This window comes from Meriones unguiculatus, chromosome 8 (genome assembly GCF_030254825.1).
Source record: "Meriones unguiculatus strain TT.TT164.6M chromosome 8, Bangor_MerUng_6.1, whole genome shotgun sequence".
NCBI lineage: Eukaryota > Metazoa > Chordata > Mammalia > Rodentia > Muridae > Meriones > Meriones unguiculatus.
Window position 1 is genome coordinate 8510216 of NC_083356.1, and position 24249 is coordinate 8534464.

At 42.8% G+C, this 24249-nt stretch overlaps 1 protein-coding gene across 1 annotated transcript in view; it reads left to right on the forward strand.

The window, feature by feature from the left end:
- The window catches only part of Adamts20 (ADAM metallopeptidase with thrombospondin type 1 motif 20), a 117775-nt gene extending 95497 nt beyond the window's left edge, over positions 1–22278 (forward strand). Inside the window, exons 30-39 of the mRNA XM_060388762.1 lie at positions 1283–1456; positions 2117–2287; positions 3931–4131; positions 4888–5017; positions 5216–5310; positions 5398–5489; positions 5910–6043; positions 9736–9827; positions 17208–17312; positions 20121–22278. Coding sequence (XP_060244745.1) covers positions 1283–1456; positions 2117–2287; positions 3931–4131; positions 4888–5017; positions 5216–5310; positions 5398–5489; positions 5910–6043; positions 9736–9827; positions 17208–17312; positions 20121–20210 — 1284 coding nt within the window. The 3' untranslated portion in view covers positions 20211–22278. The remainder of the gene's footprint in view (positions 1–1282; positions 1457–2116; positions 2288–3930; positions 4132–4887; positions 5018–5215; positions 5311–5397; positions 5490–5909; positions 6044–9735; positions 9828–17207; positions 17313–20120) is intronic.
- Positions 22279–24249: the final 1971 nt, after the last annotated feature.

Genomic DNA, 24249 nt, shown 5'->3' on the forward strand with positions numbered 1-24249 from the left:
GATGCCTGCTATGCCGGAGCTGAAAACTTTTGGATCCTCCATTCTGAAAAGGCAACTCAGTGCAGGCTCACCAGGGAAAGCAAAGCTTCAACCCTCCTTCATCATGCGAAGTTTGTGCCCGTCCACGCATACTTTAACAACCCCCCCCCCACGTAATCCCATTGGAGGGAGAGAGTCTGGGATGTGATTCAGTAGGGTAGAGCCCCTGTAACTGAAATCATCTTCCATGTGAAAGGGGCTCTAGAGAGCTCCTAGTCCACTTTATCTATAAGAACGCAAACATGACCATCTGTGAGGCAGGGAGCATTTCCGCACCAGACGTGAAATACTCTGATGCTCTCATTTTGAACTTCCCCCCTGTGAGATATAAATGTCTGTTATTTATGAGCCACCAGTTTAAAGCGTAAATGAGCAGCAGCTCTGACAGGCGAGAAGGGGAGATTGCAAATGACCGTGAGGCTGCTTTATCGAGTATCAAAGCACAGGTGTGGTTTGGGAACTGGGTACCAGGTAGGGCAGTGGGAGCTCAGAGTTGTGTGTCATAAAGGGAGGCAAGGCTGTGCATGGGCTAGGGGAAAGCCTGGTGAACACTGGGAAAGCAGAGAACAGAGCTAAGTGAGAGCTCCAGTCTTAGAGAATCTCTGAGCAACTAAATGGAATACAGAAATAGAAATATAGACAGTAACATTTTTTCATTACTAATGCTAAGAAAAATGAGGTTTGAAAGACCAAGACAAGGCTGTCTAAATTTATAATTTATGCAGGCTTCTCCAGAATCCTGCCCATAAAAATGTAATCAAGACTCAATGGCTTAGCCACTATCTAGGCCCCCAACAGGTTCAAATTATAGTGGGTGTTGCACATAAAAATATGAATATAACAAAAGTCTTAGAAATTGGTGTTAGTGGTGAATGATGAGTATAGTGTTAGAATTCATGTGTGCCATTTAAAAGAATGTAGTAGCCCTCTGTACTGACTTTTGTAGAGATTAAGTATGTTTAATTCAGGAAAGGGTTTCCACACTGGGATACTCTGTAGCAGTTGACAGTTGACAGTTTCTGGAAAACTTGAATAACAGCTTTAAAAGAAAACTCTATATTTATATAGACTGTAGGTAAAACATTAGTAAGCACATTCTTTTTATGGATTTTTCTATCTAATGTATGATATAATATCAGGACATGTTTACAACAAATAAAATGTGCAATGCCCTCTCTAGCTATCAATATGTGACTTGACATTTGCTAGCTGCATTGTTCAGATCCTCCGCGTTCCTTTGTAGTGCTCTGTGACCTGTGGGTCAGGGGTGCAGCAGAGAGAGGTCTACTGCAGACTGAGAGGCACCGGCCGAGTGGCTGAAGACATGTGTGATCCGTTCACCCGGCCTCAGGGGCAGCGGTACTGCTGGCATCAAGACTGTGTGAGGTACCGGTGGACAACAGGAGACTGGCTAGACGTGAGTGTTAACAGGGCCATGCTCTTTTCCTCTGCTTTGTGATTTTAAAAATTCCAACATCGTGTGCGCCTGGCATGTGTGTGTGTGTGTGTGTGTGCGCGTGTGGGTCTCATGTGAATATGAATGTGTGAAAGCTGCTGTGGGTTTGCTTCGGCATATATGTTGGGGTCGGAGGAGCGAATGTGGGTTCTTAGAGTTGAACTCAAGTTAGGCTTTTGCTAAGTGCTCTATCTGCTGAGCCCTCCTTCTCCCCTGCTCCCCTTCCTTCCCTGCCTCTTCCCTTCCCTCCCCTTTCTTTCCCCTCCCCTCCCCTTCTCTTCCCTCCCCTCTCCTTTTTCCCCTCCTCTTCTCTTCAATCCCCTCCCATCATGTCCCCTCCCTTTCTCTCCCCTCCCCTTCCCTTCTGTTCTTTTTCCTTCCCTCCTCTCCAATCCCCTCCTCTCCCCTTCCATTTTCTTCCCTGTCCTATCTTTCCCCACCCCTTTATTTTGAAACAGAGGCTCCTGTAGCCCTGGCTTCCCTGGAACTCCTCATCCTCCTGACTCCCTTATGGAATTCCACCCTCACACTCTATGACCACTACACTCAGAACCTGACAAGCAAGCTTGCAAGGACACTGCACATAGGAAAGTGTTACTTGATCTCCCATTGCATTTCCAGTGTTCAACATCATGTAAGAAGAAAGAGACCTATCGGCTAGTGACGTGCACAAATGAACAAAATTTACAAGTGAATGAAAGTTTCTGTGACCCTGTAACGAAACCTCTTTCGACCAAAAAGTGCAGGAATCCTCACTGCAAGTATGTGGTGTTAACCGGAGACTTGGCACAGGTAAGGTTGTCTTGGTAGTGTTTCCTGTTGCTATCATAAAATACCCTGACCAAAAAAAAAAAAAAAAGTGTCTTCGATGAGGGGTTAGAGCTGCACTTATCTGTGGGTATAAAATAGGAATTTAGAATATGGGTGCAAATTAAACTGGTTTGGGCATGAAGGTTATCCTCAGGGCACCAGTTCTCTGTGGGTCAAAAGATCCTTGTACCGGGGTCGCCTAAGACCATCTGCATATCAGGTATTTATATTAGGATTCATAACAGTAGCAAAAGTCGCAATGAAAATAATTTTATGGTTTTGTGGTTGGGGGTCACCACAGAATGAAGAACTGTAAAGGGTCGCAGCGTAAGGAAGGTTGACCTCCCCAGCTGTAGGTAGTTGACTAGCTTACAGTATCAGGGCAGGAATTCCTTCTTCGTGAACTAGCGGGCCTTAAGTCCAATGAAAACAACTGTTGATTGCTAACAAAATGAGTGTCACTATCTCAGTGCTGAGTCTGTCTTGCCATGCTGGACATTGTTACAGACCACGGACTTTACTGCAGGATGGGATTTGATTGCTGTCTTAGCAGTTTGCACAGCACCTTCCAATACCACGAGATCCTGTCCCCCGGGAGGATGCTTCCAGTCAACTCTAGCTCAATTCCTCCAAGTCCTACCACGTCTTTAGCAGTAGGGTCTTACCTTCAAGTTCTGGGGGTTAACCCTGGACAATGGCAGTGCCTGTATTGTTTGGAGAGGGGGCGTAGACCTATTTTCCTTCTAAGTCTTATAATTATAGTTCATATATTTAGGTCTGATACACTTTGATTATTTTCATTTATGAGAATATTTTCATCTACAATTGTACATGGCTGCCCTGTGAACCCAACACAACTTGTAGAAGAGATTATCACTCCCCATTGAGTTCATTTGGCATCTCTGTGGAAGCTCAGTTAACCACAATGTTTTGATCGACTTTTCCACAAATTTCCAACTAGGTTTCGTGAAAATTTGGCAAGCTGGCCCTAAAATTCATTTCAAAATGTGAGGGATTTAGACTAGAAAAACAATATTTTGTTTTTAGTTTTGTTGTTGTTGTTTCAAGGCAGCATTTCTCAGTGTGGCCCTGGCTGTTTTGGAACTCACTCTGTAGACCAGGCTGGCCTTGAACTCAGAGATGGACCTGCTTTTGCCTCAGGAGTACTGGGGTCAAAGGTGTGTGCCACAAACAGGCTTTAGACAATCTTGTAAAAGAAAGAGCATGTTGATTTCTGAGTACTTTCTGTCTTCAGATTCTATTGCATAAGTAACCTAAACGGTCAGAATGAAATAGAGTGGAGAAATGGGCCATGTCAGTAGAAAAGCGTTCACAAATGGAAAGAGAGAAACCTCACAGGCTCCTCAGACACAAAACCTAGGCTGAATCTCGATGCTCCAGATTTTCTGGTGTGACTCTGTTTGGGCATGAAGGTTATCCCTAGGGGACCAGTTCTCTGTGGGCCAAAAGACTAAACTGCCTAAACGTCTCTGCGCCTTTGTTTCCCCGCCTGTGAATGAAGCTGGTTAAGTGAGTTGCCGTAGAGGTGACGTGAATGACTCATGTTAAGCAGCTGACAGATATTAGGCCCCTGGCAAGTTTCCTTACCACTGTGCGTCTTTCAGTGTGCAGGTGACTGTGGGGTCACGTATCCACAGAAGATCACATACTGCACTAGGGTCCAGTCCCTTAAGAAGCGCATGTTCCGTGAGCTTCGGCCTGCAGAGTACGGAGAATGCCCTGTGATGCCATCTCCTCCTATACACAAATGCGATGTCAGAAGCTGTTTGCATGCCGCCACTTGGAAAGTGGGGAAATGGAGCAAGGTCAGTCCAGAATTCTGAGCTTATGGCCCTTTGCAACAGGCTGTTCAGAGGCGGGTTGCTTGGTCATCTACATTTTGAGTAGGACCTTCCACATGATCTTCTACACCATTGTCTAAAATCCATTTTGTTAGTTATTCGTGTTAATGTCTTATCCTTTCTGTGTTTATTCTAACTTGCTCGTAAGAAGATAACAGCAGTCCTTATGTGTGGTCCTCAGCGAACATGTACAAGGGCTTGCACTTTATGTAGGTACTTCAGAAATATCAGCTAAGTGAGGAGCTAGCTTTGTCTGATCTCTATATAATAAATAGTATTTACACTACATTCTATTTGTCAACCTAACTAATGGAAATACGATAGCATTGCTTTGTAATTTTATCCGAAGGAAGACCATTATCTACTTGTAATAGCAGCCATAAGTGAGATGAATATTTATTATTTGCAATGTGTGGTGTGTATAAGGAGTCTTAATAAGCCTCACCCACTAATGTTTACTGGACAGTTGCTGTGTACAACTGATACAGCTGTGCAAAATAAGTGACACAAAACCAGAAATAACAGCTGCAGGCTCATGCTTGACGATTTTTTGTTCTCCAGTAACTAGGCAGCTCCAGAATATTTTTGCATCTTCCATAGTTCTAACCATTATTGACCCTTACTTTATTCGAAAAGTGCCTAGTCTTGGAGAGGGCAGTCTGGATTTCCTGGCCTTATTATTTGTGATATATTTTACCTCAACCTTTACTGTGTTGACAGTGCTCAGTAACTTGTGGAAATGGGATAATGGAGCGAAGAGTAGAATGCAGGACTGAAAACGGTTGGCCCAGTGACTTATGTTTAAAGCGTTTAAAGCCAGATGCACAAAAGAAATGTTATGCCAATGACTGTAAGTAATAGATTCAAAAATCTACCCAGCACCAAGTGTCCCTAAGCTTTAGCTGAAATGCCAACATAGACCTATGCAGTCGCCACACTGCAGCACAAAGTGCCAGACCTTCAGAGTGCTGAGATGATTCTGATGGTCAAGTCCATGCTGTTTGGAATGTGCTCAGTGGTGATGGGTTGCATTAATCTATCCTTGAAGGTAGATTATTTACTACGTGCAAAGAAATCCGAGTTACAAACAACATTACCAAGGATGGTGACTACGACCTTAACATCAGGGGAAGAAGAATGAAGGTATTCTGAAAAATATTTCTCATTGATTTTTAACTTTGATCTCCTCCATGGAAAACGCTTTTCTAGATATTTGTGTATTTCCCTTAGATCCATTGCTCAGGCATGCAACTGGAGAACCCTAGAGAATATTTACCACTGGTCAAAGGTGATGACAACTTTTCAGAAGTATATGGCCTTAGGTATGAGACACTTTGTCCTGTCTGTGCACTTTTAGGGCCCATAGATTTTGATCTTTGGCAGCATTAGAATAACTGACATTGAGAAGGAGGTGGACGTATGAGTTAGCTTGTAATCACAAAGAGGGTGAATGTGGGACAATACAGAAGGGATAAGTTTAACACCTTGTCTGTTTTCATAGAAATCCAATTAATTCTAGTAACAAAAGTGGGAAAATTAAAGCTCAGTTTTTCTGTAGGAAATAGGCCCTGAATTTCCCAGTGAGAATGCTGCATGTTAGTCATAATGAATTCTGCTTCTCTGTCAGTTAACATGCTGTCACGGTGGTACGGAAGAACAGATGTGTCTCCTGTTTTACTAAGCTCATCATTTAGGGTCTAACAAATGAACCGAGTGCTACAAATACCCTAATGTTGTTACAGACTTCAAAACCCGTATGAATGCCCCTTCAATGGAAGCCGAAGGCAAGACTGCTCCTGTAAAGATGACTACCTATCTGCTGGATACACTGTTTTCAGCAAAGTCAGAGTTGATCTCACTTCCATGCAGATCAAAAGTAAGCACCGCATCTTCAAGGAAAACAAAACGCCTCCATTTGACATGGAAAAGCCAGCAATGTACTGGTGCATATGACAGGCTGTAATGAAGAGCCCAGGACTGTAAGAGTGGTTTCCTTTACAGTCATCAGATACACACTTTCTCTGAAATGACTCGAAATATGGGGGCCTTTGATACAAATGTTACATAGTGACCATAATAAGGTAGTTTCCTTTTAAATAAAGCTGTCTACCTCTTAAAATAAATCCCCAAACATATTAAGTTCAAAGAAATTAATATCCTCAACATAAGTGTAAGGGTTGTTTTTTTTTTTTTGAAGGATGTAAAGTAAGATGTAGCACATTAAACTTCTGAATGAGTTAGAAGGATGGATAACGTTCAAGTAGCAGCAATGAAGCAGCTTTAATGAGCACAGACTCTGGAGTCCTGTGACTTGTTTCCGTTCCCGTAGGATCCTGAGTGTCTCCTTAAACCTAGTTCCCTTCCTTTGTAATATAAGAAGCTGCCTCTAAGGGGCTTTCTCTCTCTCTCTCTCTCTCTCTCTCTCTCTCTCTTTCAAACTTGTTTGTCTTTTCTGTGAAGGTAAAAAGATGCTACCTTTAATTTTATCAGCTTAATGTCTTGGTATAGTAAGTGGTCTTCTCTAAATATTGGTTATTATTTTGAAATGTGATTTTGCTAATTGACACCACTAAGTATATTACCTACACTCGGTAACTTATTTGTTGGTAATTGGATGCTGTTTTTCACTAATTTACCAAATCAAATCTCATATTGCCAGTCACTGACCTGACCCCTAGACTCAAATGGATGCATTTGAAAACTCCTCCCTTTTCCTCCCTCAAATTCCTGTGAAACACAAAGATACACACATACACACACACACAGAGAGAGAGAGAGAGAGAGAGATAAACACATTCTATACCTATTCTGTGAAACTGTGAAAATTGATTTACAGTCCTGGCTGGTTTTATTTTGAGTGCGTGACTGCCAAGTTTAGCGTGGGGCTCTGTTAGTATCAAATGAACCTATCGTATCTGCCCCTGCATCCCCATTCTACTTTCCTTGTATCCGCATCACGTTTTCTTTTCCAGTTTTAAGTTTCTTCAGTCTTTTACTTTACTAATGGTGACCTTGCTTCCTAATTTACCAATAAAAATTTAAAAAAAAAAATCACAACCCAAAGGGCAATTCCCAAGTTCTCACTGCTTTACTTCCAATTCACGATGCTTTCCCCGTGGGTCACCTTTTCGCTTATTCACTGTCATTGAATCATCCCGTTCTCACTCTCAGCAAGGGCTATCTTATAAATACGATTCAAGGCCATCTTTCGGCAGCTCACCTTTCCTCTTCTACGTCAGCGATTCTTCGCTGCTGGGCCGTTTACACGATCTACAACATGTACTTGGAGCTTCTACAATAATTAAGAGCAAATTGTATCTTCTGGCCACCTCTCTCTCTCTCTCTCTCTCTCTCTCTCTCTTTTTCTCAACAGGGTCTTTCTATGTAACTCTGGCTGTCCTGACTTTGCTTTGTAGACCAGGCTGGCCTCAAGCTCAGAGATCTGCCTGCCTCTGGGTTAGTGCTGGGTTTAAAGGTGAGTGCCACCAAGCCCTGCATCTGTGTTTCTTGATAGCAATGTTTCTTAAATAAGACACTTTTTTCCCCTCATTTTCTCTTCCCTATTCTATCTTGAACTCACTCCAAGTAGCTCCTTTTGTTTGTTTTTGTTTGTTGTTGTCTTGTTTGTTTGCTTGTTTGTTTGAAACCAGAGCATTTATTTTATGACTGACTGATAAACCGGATGCTGCATCAGCTGGCCTCTTGGGTTTAGTTGTTATTCCTTCACTGAATCCGTGTCTGAATCTGCAAAAGACAATTTTAGGTGCCTCGTCTGCCTAGTCCAGTAGTGCTTCGCCTCTAAGCCTTGGCACTCCAGTAATTTTACATTCTCTTGCGCTTGGCAGTGTAGCCAACATCTGCCACAGGTGGACTCCTGAAGGTGGTCGGCCTAAGAGCCACAGCGACGGCACGACTTGTGCCCCTTATTGGGGCGCTTTCCAGAGGATGATGTTCTTTTCTCATCTTGCTTCGGCCACTGAGGCCACAGAGATACAAGTAGCTTCTTTTTGCCTTCCCAACTGGCTTAGTGGTTATCGGGGTCACCAGTGACCACTCCCTCTCCCCCCTTCTCTAAACCTGGCAACGAATTGGTTGTGTTTGGCCTCCATGATTCAGCCTCCAGCTTTTCAATAAGGGTCAGTATTATCCACAGCTGGGGGTGGCTGAGGGTGGCTGAGGGTGCCTAGAGCCAAGCCCTTAGGAGGAGGACTGTGCCTAGTTGAACTTTGGTTATAATTCATCAGAACCACTAGAGGAGGAAAATCCTAAGGAAAGAAGACCTGAGTGCCAGGAGAACAAATTGTAGCCATAGAAACAACTATGGAAATGAATGTAGTAATTCAGGTAAAATGACAAGGGTCAAAACTAGCTTAACGAGTAAAGAGAAACAGATACCTGTAATTTAGTTTGGTCATGTAAAGTTAGGCATACCCGCAGAGCAACCAGAGAGTGAGGCCTGCAATAGTCTGGCTGACTTGCTGGAACTTAGAGAGGCAAATGTACTATGCACACACTACGGGTTATCACTGTGTAACCAGCTTTACGACTGCTCATGCTTTTGGAGGAGACAGTAAAATACACTTTGAAACGTGTGTGTGTGTGTGTGTGTGTGTGTGTGTGTATAGGGTCACAAAGAAGCGGTGGAACGGGGATGTGAGTTTAACAGCTACCTGTCCTAGAACAGGCAGTATTTGTGCTGTTTGTCAATTTCATGGCATAACGCTCTACCCATGCTTCCTGCAAGCCCATCTCTATGACCACGTAACCATGACCACTTAGACTGAGGCCTGGGAGGGGGGGACACACAATTCCTCTGGTGGGTTAGGAAAGGCCTGACAGTTTTTTTAACTGTCCTCAAAGATGAGATACTTGCATAAATGCTACCTTGGGGACCTTGCCTTTAAGGGTGGGCTGCGGCCCTGTCAGGGACATGAATTGCCTCGGTGGAGTTGGTAGCCATTGCTGGGGCATTGTTTAAGTGACGAGTGCAAGTGTGAGTGGTTGCAACGGCGGAGTTTGAGGATTCTGCCCAAGCTGTCTTTGGCCCAGTGAATCCAGCTTTGCCTTTTATGTAGAATCTCCAGTGATCATGGCAATCAGAAAACTTTCCTAACAATCTCAGCAAATGGAAGAAGAACAGAATTGCCCCCGTGGATTGGTATAGACACGGGACACTGGCACCAGCACTCACATTGCTTTGGCATGGTTTGGTCTACCTCTCAAGAGTTTCCATTTGTTTTTCTGTGGTTTTCTTCTTGAACACACTCCAACTATTTCAAAGAACTGCCTTGGTATAAAGTGTGAAAACTATTTATTTAGCTTTCCCATGTTTTTCTTTAATTTCAGATGCACCTGTGGGATTTTTTTTTTTCTTTTAAAGCCATGTATATTTTCGTGTTAAATAAAATGTATCCATTTTGAGGCGGTCCTACATTGTATGCTATAGTGGTGATAGTTTGTTAAATTTTTAAATAATAAGTATAGTTTAGATACTATGAAAACTGCATATTTGAAAATAAGGAAGACATTGATTTTTCCATGGTAATGAGTTGTATTTATTTCCTACAGCTACGGATCTTCTTTTCTCCCAGACACTGTTTGGAAAGGCAATTCCGTTTGCCACAGCTGGAGACTGCTACAGTGCTGCCAGATGCCCACAGGTACCACATGTATATTTCATTATTTATTTTCTTCATGATCAAAGAGTTAATATTTCTCTTCACCGATTTTCTTGACCAGAACCATTTCATAAAACGTAAAACTAGACGTCCGAAGCTTTCAATATACCTTTTAAGCATTACAAATCGACTGAAGGAAAACCACTTGTGCCAATATTAAGATCATTTCAAATGCTGAAGATCAAGACCTGTAACTTGTTCAAATTCTATTTCTCCTTCCATGACACCTCACCATTATAATTTTCAGCCTGATCCTTAGCGATGAACAGATTGAAAGGTAAACAAATGGACTACAAGCATGTGTTGTCTATCTGCTGATGGTGGCATCCATTCTCTTGGTGGGTGTTTCTCAAAGGACCATGTATGAAGGATTGATTCCCAGGGGTTGGTACTGGGAGCTGCTGTGTGGACCCTTAAAAGGTGGAGGGTGCCCTAGAGGGCACTGTGGAATCCTACTGGTCCGTTCTCTATGGGCTTCCCGGACTGTGGTGTGAGGTTTGCTCAACACACATCTCTGTGGCCATCTGCCCCTGCCAGACGCCTACACAGACGGGACCACTCAGTCTTATCCTTGAATGCACGTGTATGTGTTCAGGGGTAGACACCTGAGATTGGGTAACAAACCTGGGGACTTGTCCCTGGATGGGGAGTCACTAACAGTCTGTAGCTCTTCCTCTCGGTGGGGACCTTGTAAGCTTTACCCACTCCACAGTGACGTCATCGTTGCACGGGCCTTATTGAGGAGGCTTTACGGGTGAATATACAGAAGACACCCTCTCATAGAAGATGCCCTGGTCCTCTGGCTCTTACAAGAGTTCTGTCTCCTCTTCCAAGAGGTTCCCTGAAAGTGTAGGGGTTGTGTTGTAGGTCTGTCAGCGGAGGAGGAACACCCCATAGTCAGCTGTTCTCCACATTTGACAAATTGTGGATTTCTCTAATGGCCCCTGTCTGCTGTAAAAAGAAGCTTTGGTGATGGGGGAGAGCTATGCTTTATATACGGATATTGTACTTGCTTTTTCTGGCATCTTAAGGTAGAAAATTACTGATTTGAGGTTTTCTTCTTTTTATGCTTTTATAGGTATAAATTCTATTTTAAATATTTGTCCTGTGTGTCTGAAGCTTTTTGTATATTGTGTATTTATTTTTATTTATATTGAAATATACCTTTACTGTCATTGAATCATTAACTACTTGACAATAAATTTGACCTCTAAATTGTGAATTTTCTAGATAGAGCTTCTTTTATTTTCCACTGTGGCTAGAAAACACACCCCATGTTAATGAGTCTTTTCCGACTTATTGAGGGTGGTTTTAAGGTGTCACATGTGGTTCATTCTGAAGAACGTTTGAAACGTGTTGGCAGAGGATGGATGAATGATGCCCTCCTAGGACCCTAGGATGCAGTGTGGCTCCCCCTCTGTTTGCTCGCTGCTCTGCTTCATGCTGGCTGGCTGCTGCAGAAACTCTGCACCTGTTCATGTTGGACTGTGTGTTTAGTCCAGTCTTGTTCCATGTGTTTTCTTTACGTTGAGCTTTGGTTGTACACAATTATGCATTTCTAATCCCCACAAATTCCTAATAGTTTTTTTCATAATCCTAAGTGATGCCTCCTTCCTCCACAGTAACTCAGGTTTTGCTCTAATGTGCGCTTACCTGATGCTGGCGTGGACTTTCCAGAGCGCTTAGAGTTGCTGCTTACCTGGTTTATATGTTTCCATGGATTTGCCTTCAGTTTATATTTTTGGAGGTAAAGAGTGTTTGTTACGGATTTAAAAATTGCTGCCTGCCTGCCTGACCACCCATCCACCTAGATGCCGAATCAGAATCTATCCGAGTTTCTTCTGTTACTTTAGGTTTTCCTTTGTATTGGTCTCCCTGCGCCTTTACTAAGGAATATTTGGTGCTGGTTTCTTCATGTCTGCCCAGCTTCTTGAATATCTAAATGACTATATCTCACCAATTTGTATTTTTTTTTTAATGAGGAACAGCCTTCTCCTTAACAGTCTCCATGGCCTTCTTTTTCAGGTCTTTCACTTTTTCAGCTGAGTGCTAAACCTGGCCGCTCGGCACCCAGAGGGCTCTTTCTCTTCCATCCCTTTCCCTGGTCCGCTCTGTTGACCTTCATCCTTGTCATCCATTTACTCATTGTTCCTATCCAGGATGTTTATTCTCCTCTTCCTATATCCCACTTTCAATATCACCTTTAAGCCTGAACCTTACCATATCATATTCCAGATAATCTCCATCCCCTTTAGACAAATCCATGCAATTTTCTATCTTTATAACCTGATTATGCTTTGAGAACAGCTTTTGTATCAACAGTGCTCCAGGGGCATATTTTGGTCCGTCTCTCAGATTAATATTCTTGTCATTAATATACAGTGTCATGCATAGAAATAGTCTCTGGTCTTCCCAACTCATCCTTCTCAGTGTGAAACCTCGTGCTCATCAATTACTTTAGGTGAGGATGATATGGGCCTAACCTTCTTGTCTAGCCATATCTCGGGTAGTTTTCCTGCTCTGTAGGTAGGGGCTGGCTAGAAGACAGAAGCTGAGAAGTCTGAGGACCCTCACCTATACCAGGATTCTAAACTACAGGCGTGGGTGGGATAAGAAATTTGGGGATCTACTCACCTCAGGGAGAGTCCCTCACAGCAGGGAGCTAGGGAGATGTGGTGCCCTGTTTTGAACTCCACTGATCAGTACTAGAACTCTCGTCTCATTGAGATGGGGGGAGGGGAACACAGATACTATAGATTTCATCCTTCCTCCCTGGATTTAATGGATTTTCCTAAATCAAAATTTCTGTTTGCTGTGTCATTTGAGAATGAGTTGTGGAGACAATGTTTTTAAGTGACGAGTTCTTCAACCTGGAATTCTATAAGAACGTTTTCTCTTGATTTTATGCACACACATGCACACATGTGCACGTATGTGTGCAAGGGAAGTATATTTGTTTGTGGTGTATTCACACGTGTGTAGGAGTCCACATGTATAGAGGCCAGGAAAGAATGCCAGATGTCCTGGCCTGTCACTCCCTGTTTTATCCCTCTGTGACAAGGGTCTCTTACTAAGCCTGGGGCTAGGTTGGCAGCTAGCAGGCTTCAGTGACCCTCTTGTCTCTGCTGAGGTTACAGGCGTATTTAACCCACGCTTAGCTTTTTCACATGGGTGCTGGCATCTGAACTTTGTTCCCCGTGCTTGTATAGCAGACACATTTATCCCCCGACCCATCTCTCCAGTCTTCTTGCCTATGTGGTTGAAAGCAGACACCTTTGCAGAGCAACGCTGTGTTCTCCAGACTCTGAGGCTGGTTAAGTATACTCACGTCTATGTTTCTTCTTCTCAGTTTTCTCCTCTACTCATGTGGTGATAAATGGCTACCTCCTAGAATGGACTCCTCTCAGTTCTCTCCCCAGAATGTTCCTTCCCCTTTGACATTCCCTCCCTTTCAAACACCTTTTTGTCTGTTCTGAAACATCCTCTGATGTCAAGGATGTGTAGCCTGGAACGTTCTACCATCGTAAATGGTGTTTGTCATGATTCATGGCCTCCTTTTATTGGTGACATTGTCCTTTTGAGCCTCTCACATAAAGATTAGCTCTTCAATGGCCAGTTCATGTCAGAATGAATGAACTTCCTCCAACAACTCTTCTCCTTTTAACCCAGCCATCTGGCCATATATTTGACACCACAAGATATGCGAACAGTTTGGTGATATGAGGCCTTCCAAATACAGCTGCTCAGAAGGCTTGCCCAATTCTGGAAATCTGGTCTTTATCGCCATGTGTTGATTTAAGTTTGCTCAATGAGAGATATTAGCAAAATTCAAAGGGGATTGGTAAATCTCCTAAGTAAATCACATAATTATCAAGCAGAATCAAAGCTCTTTTTTATCTCGTTGGTGAACTCTTCCTCTAGGAAGCATCTTAATGGTGAGACAATTACCGTAAACATGACATTTCTTGATGGGCATCAAATGCGAATGAGAGGTCTTATTTAATAGGGCTTTAAAATGATGTGATAAACATCTCTCTCTCCTTTTAACACCTTTTCCTCACAATTGTCTTAAGGAACTTACATAGCTGTGAAGTATGCAATCTCAGGTTATAGTCGGACAGACAGGTAGCCCATGTCAACAAGCTCTCTCAGAGCTTTCATATAGTCAACCCTAGAAGCAGCAGTAAGATGATTTTTTACCATCCGAGCGTGATACCCCCTCATGCGGTTCTGAACATTTCTGGAATGCAGAGTTTCGTGCCAAAATTAGATGGAGCTGGGCACAGGCAGATGCTGTTGAAAGGAGCCGTGTCATCTCTATTCAGTCTGTAGTTGTATGCCCCGGGCTACAGTTACCAAAAATACAGACCTTCCCGTATTTTTAGAGAAGTTCTGTCAAATGTATAAACCAGACTCTGTGTTAAGTTACATGACATTTGCATGAATGCCTTCCAGATGCTTGAGGCCACAGGAAGAACGTCTCCCATTGTTTGGGATCCATCAAAACCACATCCTCTGTGTCTGCGTGTGACAGAGTACCCCAGGACATGAACGCTAAAAAGAGCACAAACACATATGGCGTTCTTTAGAGAAAATAAACTTCATCACAGTGAACGTGAGATGGAGCCGGAGAGTGTTGTGTGACTTGGGAATACATACGTCAAGTGGGAGGTAGATGTTCCCACAGAGTCCTGGTGGACCTTGTTTCCTGCCTTGCAATTAATATTTGATTCCCAGAGAGTTGGAGAAGTAATCACATTTCAGTGATGCCAGGGGATCATGCCAGTACCTTTCTTAGTCTGGTGTTGTTTCCAGGTGTTGGGAACTATGGTTTATACACACACACACACACACACACACACACACACGTTTCTCTAGGCTAAATCCCTGGGTCTTTTGCTGCAGATTCTATGGTGCAGGTTGTAGAGAGGAGCTACAGCACTTTGGTTTTCTGCCATCAAAGATGAACGTCCTTGTCACTTTGCATTCTTGCCAGCATTTGGAATGGCCAAGTCCGTTTTCATTTGCTTGTTAGCTTTCTCATCAGTGGTGTCTACCAATGGTGTCTTCACCTTTTTTTTTTTTTTTTTCTAGTGCATAATGATGCCAATTGTCTTTCCTGGGCTTATTTGTCGTTTGTGTTTTTGTTTAATGAGGTAAATGTCCAGGTCTATGCCTGTATTTGACACTGAGTTTGTTTTCCGATTGGGGAGTGTCAAGAGTCCTTCATACACTCTGAATATGCAAAGGGCTTTCACCAGAAGTGACATTTGCTAACAGTCCACTGAACTGTCATTCCATTAGCTTAAGTATCTTTCCGAGTAAGAGTTTTTCTTTTATTTTAATGAAGTCAGATGTACTATTTCTTATGGATATTTGAGCTAAGACATCAAATGCCAAATTATAAAGATTTTTTCCCATTTTAAAATGTTTTATTTTGCATTTTAGTCCTGCTGTATTTACCCAGCGACTCATTTTTGATTAATTTGGACATGGAGCCTGGCTGGGAGGGTTCTGCAACAGATATTTAATTGTTCTTAAACTTTGTGGCGGGATGGCGGTATTTTCTCCACTCTAACACTGTGGCTCCTGACCTTCCTAAGACAGTGACCCTTTAATACAGTTCCTCATGTTGTGGTGAACCCCCCCCATCATAAAATTATTTTCATTGCTGCTTCCTAGCTTTAATTTTGCTACTCTTATGAACTGTAATGTAAATAACTGTATTTTCAGTTGGTCTTAGGCGACCTCTGTAAAGGTGTCATTTGATTCCCCCCCCCCCGAAAGGGGTCGAGACCCACAGGTTGAGAACTGCTCTAGCGCCACAGTGTGGTAGTAACCCAGAACTGAGCCCTTCACTGTGCGCTGACGCAGTAGTACCTTCTCTATCGGCACAGCTGGCGTGGAGCGAGACAAGGGCCAAAGGTCTAGAAAGTGTCCCACCCCCACAACAGCGTATTCAGGTGCTGTACAGACACGAAGAGCTCAGTAGGTGCGATGCCTCATGTTCCAGAGCATGAGAGCTTGGTGGAATCTCATCCTTCAGACCATCCTCACGCTCACCAGCCTGGAACTGGACTAGTCGAGGATGCAGGCTGCTGAGAGGCACCTGCTTATCTCTAGGAAAAAGTCCTCAAAGTCCTCGTCCTGCTGCTGGCCTCCCTCAGGGCCCGTGCCACATTCTGACTCCAAGAATTCTTCCTGCTCCACCTGCCTTTGCAAAGCCTGGGGTATTGCCACATCTCACCTTCTTAGATTCCAGAGTCAGAGGTCTGTGGCGCCTCGTGCCTTGGAGCCTAAGCTCTCACTGTACCTTACTGGTTCTGAGTGTTTTTTCCCTGGGCTCAAGGCTTGGGAAAATTTGTCCTTCCTCAGAGCTCTATTAGGGTCAGAGGCACAGCTAAGGGAGAGTCTCTCTCCTGGGTCTCATCAATGTCCCAGACGCTGCTGATCATTGTGAGACCCAGCGTTCACAGAGGAATCCCCTCCCATGATGTGAAGACAGGAGGAGACTATTCCCTCACCCAGAAGTCTCTGGAACACGGAAACCACCACAGACTCTAGCCCCTGTGACCTGAAGTCTGCTGGTGTTCATCAGAGCTGAGAAGTCACTGGAGTCTGCTAAGGGCTTTCTTAGGCTTCCCCTCTGGTGCATAGCTGCACAGCCTGGTGAAGTTTACTGCCAACAAAGTAACCTGAAATATTTTGACAGAAAAAATACATCTTGAGCGACACAAGCCTCTAGGGAACACAAACGATAATGTGTAAGTGGCGTGCCATTGCAATCCACACATCCTTCTGGGGCTTTAAAAAGTTGATCTGATTGAGGAAAATGCCACGTTCAGCAGTTTTGAGTTGGCAGTTAAAGGAGTAATTTTCTCCGTACAGAAGGGAGGAGTCATAATAACAAAGATTACGAAAACACTTCAAACAGATGGAGCACCACAAAAACTATCAATTAAGCAGTCAGTTCAAGAAATGTTAAAGTTTGGCACATCTTAGTCCCCTTGGATATTCTTCCATCAAGGGCTCACCAGCTGTGACTGGACCTCATCCTTCAGACCAAACATCCTCAGTGCTCATCGGGAGCAACGGACACCTCTCTTGGCTGCCGGCGTCAGAGAGCACAGTGTGCCAGAGCTACTTTAGCATTACACGGTTTTAACTCTGATTGCTCTTGTAATTGAGAAGACGTCTTTGTAGTCCGATTTTAAACTCCTTAGCTGGTTCGCTTTCTTTAAGTGACGGTGCATCAGCTTTCTTCACCTGTTTTAAGATCCTTGCAAAATAACCTGAGTCGCTTGATGCTTCCGGAGAAGAACACTTCTAAACATCTTATGTTTTTATTTTCTCATGATGCAGGGGCAGTTCAGCATTAATTTAGCGGGAACCGGGATGAAGATTTCCAGCACGGCAAAGTGGCTCGCTCAGGGGAGGCATACCTCCGTCATCATCCACAGATCTCAAGTAAGTCCCATAGGACCCAGGAGCACAGGAATCATTTCTGTGCTGTGAGCTAGCACTGAACCTCAGGTGCGAACCCACAGGAGGCCAATGACTGGAACCTTACGGTATACCGTGACCATGCCACATATAACAAGGTGGGTGGGAACAAGTCCATTTTATTGATGCGCATATAGACACACACAAATTCAAATATGGGCTCCACACACATGAACATGAATCTCAGGTTTGGACCTTATGACAGAGCACGCATGTATTTTTTGAAGGTGGGGATTTAACTGCAGTAGGCCTAGCTGCGTAGATTTATAACCCAGCTACTCAGTAGGATGAGGCAGAATACTGTCAAGTTCAAGGCAATGCTATGGAGTGAATTCAAAGTCAGCTTGGGTAATTTAGTGAGACTTTTTCTCAAACAAAAGGGAAAAGAAGGCTGAGGTTGTAGATCCGTGGTAGAGTATCTGCCTAGCAAGGACTCAAGCCCAAGTGTCAACCCCCAAGTGTGGCAAGACCACACACAAACAAACAGAACCCAAATGGAGACATGGGGTCCAATATCTCAAAATGATGGTTCAAACTGGAGTTTACTTGTCTTCTTGCTTATTTATCTTCTATTTATCTTTGGTTCAGTGAATGGATTATTGAACTGAATCATTTAACAAATATCCTCAAAGTGTTTTTCAGGAATATGGGTTATCTATATGGTATTCCTATTTTCTTGTTTACCTTTATCTAGAAAACTGTGATTTTTATCTACATAGATAGTTGTATGGGGAGAGAAAAATGGCTCAGTTAAGAAAGTGCCTTCCAAATAAGCATGTGGAGCAGAGCCTGCATCATAGTCCTTGTGCTACAGAGGAGGAGTGGAGAAAGCAGGGCTCCTGTAACTCATTAGCCAGGCCAATGAGTGCCGCTTCCGATGAGAGATGCTGCCTCAATAAACAAAGTTGAAATACATTGAGGAAGACACCTGATGGTCACCTCTGGCCTCCACATGTCTTCACACATGTGCACACTTACCCGCATACACAAACCCACATGCCCACATGAGCACGTAGGTATGTTGTACACATGCACACAAAATTATCAGCCGTATGTGATATTTCTAAAAGAGGAAGGACAAACTTGAAATAGGTAATAATATATCCTCGTTCTTCTATTTAAAATATTGGATCTAAATATGCTAACACCCGAAAAGAAACATTCTTTTTGAAACCTTACCATTGTACCCATATCCTAGAAATAATAACTACTAAAATTACTTAATTATTAAGTCAAACAGCAGGGCAGAGATCCTGTATGGGAAAGTGAACCTAGGTTATAAGTACTCTCATTAATATTGCTTTTAATCAACCCCCATAGCCTTCACCCTCTCCAGTGGTTTTTAGCTTCTCTTTATCTTGGTAAAAAATGACATTTAAAATTTTTTAAAGTAAAAATTAAAATAATAAAATAAAAATAAAAGAGTAAAAAAAAGTCATGTAATATTTCAATTAAAGTGTATATTTGTGACCAAAATGCAATATAATATTCCCATGTCATAGTCTTAAAATATTTTGTTGCTGAAGGATACACGATTATGCTTAATTTGCTATAAATGTAGAGAACTCCATGAAAAGCCTGGATTTTATGTATCCAGGTTTTAAATATTTTCCTTGAATATAAAAAAAAATGTGTCTTTGCTAAACTCACTAGAAGATAATAATATTTAGTAAAATCTTTCATTTTTTTTCTATTTGTTATAATTCCTAAAGTTAAGTTACTTATGTAATTTGTAGAGGACCTATTGTATCAAGTTAAAATGTTCCTGACAGCATATTTGAAGTCTGATACCCAAGCATAAAACCGAGACGTGTAAAAGCCAAACACAACTGTGGCAATGAGAACATATTCATGTTCCACAAAACATAATAAGCTCAACTTCCCTCTGTTATAGTTAGGAAAAAAAAAAAAAGACATCCACAAAGATGTTCTCAATACCGTTGGTTCTCTGGAGTTTAAGGGCTTCTGACAGCAACGTTCCTCTGTCTCACAAAGTCCCAAACACAAGAAATTTCCTTCTCTACCCTTCCAACTTTAGTCTTCCTTCTTTTTCCTTCCTTCCTTCCTTCCTTCCTTCCTTCCTTCCTTCCTTCCTTCCTTCCTCCCTCCCTCCCTCCCTCCCTCCCTCCCTCCCTCCCTCCCTCCTTCCCTTCTTCTATCTTAAATCTATTTATTATGTATATAGTGTTCTGCCTGCATGTATGCCAGCAGGCCAGAAGAGGGCACCAGATCTCATTATAGATGGTTATGAGCCATCTGGTTGCTGGGAATTGAACTCAGGGCCTTTTGGAAGAAGAGCCGGTGTTCTTAACCTCTGAGCCATCTCTCCAGCCTCAACTTTAGTTTTTCCATGTCTGTAAGTACAATGAAGGCAGCACAGAGTACATGCCTCCTTCCCTCAGATGATCAGCCCAAGCTTATTTCCTGTTTTAGCCCAGTTCTGACCATGGCGTCTATCTGCTACCCATTTGTTTCTGTTTCTGCCCATCACGCCACGTTCTGCAGTTTCCCAGCTGTGCATCTTTGAAATGCGCTAATGAGAAGATTGAGAAAGGGGTAGAAGGTGACTCACATATCTGCATGGTTAACTTTGTATAATATCCTTTTGTCCCCCTAGGCCCACACATGACCTTCATTAGACATCAGCTCTTACATGGATCCTTGGCTCAGGCTCCAGCCACATGATTCAAAGCAGGCACTTTTCCCTGTGCTGTGCACAGGTACAGGCTTGTATAAAAGTCTCCTGTGTTTTCTACTTCTTCACCCTTTCAGGATGGAACCAAAGTCTACGGCAGATGCGGAGGGTTCTGTGGGAAATGCATTCCTCACATGGCTACGGGGCTCCCAATTCAAGTACTCTGAACGTTTCAAAACTTGGAAGGACCGCAAAGGGGGTACTCCGAAAACACAGGTGCTTGGTGCTCCCTTCTCACTTCTGGCTTCCTGACGCTTCCATGTTCACCGTCTTCTTGTCCGGGTGCTAATCAGGGTTTCAGACCTCTTAATATTTATGGATTTTCAGGAGGAACCTGACAGGCAGATCACCGCAATCAGGATCATTTTTAAAAATGTCATAATTTATTATACTGAGTCCAAGCATGTTTGAGTGAATTTTACCAAGAAAATGTTGATGTTCACAGCCTGGGCTGGACCATGATTATATCATACAGTTAAACACACACATAAATAAACCCCTGATCGGTTTCATACCGTACAATGAAGTGTTATTGTCACTGTTAAAATGGATCAAATAAGAATTAGGAGAAAGTATTTTTAAGTCACTATATTTTAAGCATTATTGAATCTCTCAGCAAATATCAAGTGAACAGTCATATCGAATAAGCACATAGACAACATCCTCTCTACTGATATGATTTTGGCCCGTTGTTTTCTTTTTTTCTTTAATTTTATTTATGAATTTTGGTGCTTCAATAAACATGGTTCTAAAAATGTAATACAATTTTTTTATTAAAAATTTGTGCTCATGTTAAGTATTAAATAGAAAAATTTGCAGCAAAACAGAGAAGATATGAGATGCTGGGATTTTATTCTCAAGGCCTACCTCTATATACTTATGAGCAGTGTGCTGTTTTTATAATGTTTATTATGCCTTTATAGCTCATATATGTTAACTACCCTTAAAGATCTATTTTCTCAAGGTTAAATACTTTATTTTGCTAACCAAGCAGAAAGATGGAGATTCTTAAAATTCCAGTGATCCTAAGTTTTGGTCAATTCCTGATTAAAAGAAAAAAATTATAAGAGGGTTCTTTAGAGGAGCAATTATATCAGGGTTCTTTAGAGGAGAGGTTCTCAATGTGTAGGTCACACCCCTTTGGGTGGATTCTGTTTAATGACCCTTTCTTTTTTTTCTTTTTTTGTCTAATGACCCTTTTACAGGAGTCGCCTAAGACTTTAGTAAAACGTAGCTATTTATGATTCATAACAGTAGCAAAATGAAAGTTATGAATTAGCAATGAAATAGTTTTATGGTTGGGGTCACCACGACATGTGAAACTGTATTAAAGGGTCACAGCATCAGGGAGAGTGAGAACCCTTAGTCTCGAGGAACAGGATCGATAACATATTTTAAAGGGACTTACTGAATTGGGTTGCAGGCTGTAGTCTGTATAACTCCAGTGGTAATTGTCTTCACACTGGAGAGCTGGATGCCCCAGCCATCAAAGTCTGGTGCTAATGGCCTGGACACTTACCTGAGCAATGCTAGAGCCATGCCGGAATAATACCAGAGCGATAACGCTGGTCTTCAGTCCATGTGAGAAAGCTGAAAAGCTGATGTCAGAGGAAATGACAGTCCAGCCAGTGAGTGCACCAGCAAAACACAAAGAAAAGCAGGAAAAAGTGAAAGCTTTCTCCTCCAAAGTTAGGGTGGAGCTTCCCCACAGTAAACCTAATGGGACAGCCCTCCCAGGTGTGCACAGATGGCCAGCCTTGTGCTGATCTGTCACACGGAGGATCAATAGTGCCCATCGCAGAGAAACTCAGCTGCTTTCTGCTGCGGAGTTCTCAAAGACAGAACATGAATGAATATAAAAATCTGCCGCTATAGCAGATTCTCAGGTATCAAGAGATTGTTTTTATGTGGAAAATATGTGCATTATATGATGATAGAATTTTTAAAAACAAATTAACAATTATTTTCTTGTGTCGGTCCACCCCATAAACAACAAGATGGGCTTTACTAATGCATTTTACCAGTAAATATCAACGTACTAATTTTACCCTCAAAGTGTTTTCTCTGATATTTGCTAGCAGGGATGTATAAGAGAGTTAGTCAGTGCCAGTGTGGTCAAACACTTGCTGAACTTTGAAACAAAGGGGAGATTCTGCCAATCAGTCACAGACATTAAGACAAAATGTATGCTATTTCCCAATAAATGTTTCATTTGTTATTAAAGCCTTGTAACTTATAAACATCTAAATTAAACAATGTATCTGTGTGGTGCTAGTAAACTTGTTTCATGTTCCTCACATATCAAAAGAACCTGCACTGAAATCTCTTCAGGAGTGACCCTGCTTTTCACACTGCTGTGAACAGAACAGCTCCTGTGTGGCCACACACGCTTCCCATGACAAAGGCAGTGTGGGAAGAAGTGTCCAGACTTGCTGTGCCTCTGCAGGTTGTGCGAACACAGGATACTGGTGGTGCGTGGGCTGGACTGGCCACACCAAATCACATGACAAAGTCCTAGGCCGTGGGCAGGGAAATGATGAGCTCTTCCTTAGGGCGAGAGGATCACACACAGGGAAGTAGGTGGGCTGTACGACGCTTTCCCGAGGCAGGGAGCAGGTGCGTAGGATGAGCTGTTTGTTGTCACTTTCCTACAAATTACTGACTCTCTAGAGTGGGTAAGTCAACTACAACTGTCAAGAGCTGGGGTCTGGCTCAGTGCTAGAGCCCTTTCCCACCGAATTAAAATGTTACACTTTTCACATGTGCGGCAACATACAATTTCCCCTTAAGTTCATATTTATCTCATCAATCGAGTATACACGGGAACACTTTTGTGTATATGTGTGGTCTGTGTGTGTGTCCTGTGTGCGCATGTGTATGTAGATAGGTCTCTTTTCCTGAGACCTGGCTCTCTCTCTCCATGTACATATATACATATAGATCCAAAGGTATGTATGTATGTATATCAGGGTCTCACTGTGTAGCCCAGGCTGGCCTGCAATTCATGATTGTTACTGCTCTGCTAACATCATCTCCTGCATCTTTTTTTTTTCTTTTCTTTTTTTTCCTTTTCTCTTACCCTGTCACCAAAAAGAAAAAGAAAAAAGAAGATTTCTGAATAAAAGTGAACATCACACTTTCATTTTATTTAATTCTCACAGCGACCTTAGAGGGCATCACTTGCCCAGATTCAAAGCTTTTTCTATTCTTCTTTCTTTGTTTGCCTTTTTTTTGTTGTTGTTGTTGGTAGATTGGAGCCTAAAATAAGTAAAACTAAAGTCTCATGCAATAGCCAACTTTATTTAGAGCATCAGACAATTCTCATTCTGAAGGTGAAGCAAGGCCCTGAGCAAAGGTCACAGGAGTTTAGGCTGTATGCAGTCATGAGGAGAGCCTGTGCTCGGAAACATCATCTGAGTGATGAGTGATAGTGGATGAGATGATGCGTAATCGTAATTAAGCCACTCCCACTTACACCTGGGAGGGGCACAGAAGCACATTCTTTTTTTTTTTAATTTAATTTTTTAAAAAAATTATTCACTTTACATCCCAATCGTAGCCCTCTCCCAAGTCTGCTCCCAATCCCACCCTTCCTCCCTCCACCTCACTATGCCCCTCCCCTTGTTGTCAGAAAGGGGGGTGTTCCTCCCCTACAAAACTGAACCCAGCCTATCAAGTTTCCTCAAGACTGCTTGCATTCTCTTCCTCTGTGGCCGGGGAGGTGATCAAAGAGCAGGCAAGAGAGTCCATGTCAGGGACAACCCCTGCTCCCCTTACTAGGGAACCCACATGGAGACTGAGCTTCCTATCCACTACATATGTGCAGGGGGTCTAGGTCCTCTCCACGCATGGTCCTTGGTTGGTGCATCAGTTTCTGCAGGGCCCCTGGGCCCAGATTTCTTGGCTCTATTGATCTTATTGAGAGCCCCTGTCAAGAACAACCCGTGCTATGGAGGAATGGAGTCCACAAAATTTCATCTCATTGCCTGGGAGTTTTGTCACAAGCTCTCAGAATTCTCACAGGGCTTCCTTAATTCGTGGGCAGTGTTCCGACAAGGACCATCTTGCCTCAGCCCTGCGCAAGCTGGTGTTCCTGGTGTGTACCACCACGCCAAGCCTGAAGACACACACGTGTGTTCTGCTGTGTTATGATGTTTGAAGCAGGGTCTCACTGTGTACCCTAGGCACTGCTCACGCTCTGGCGCC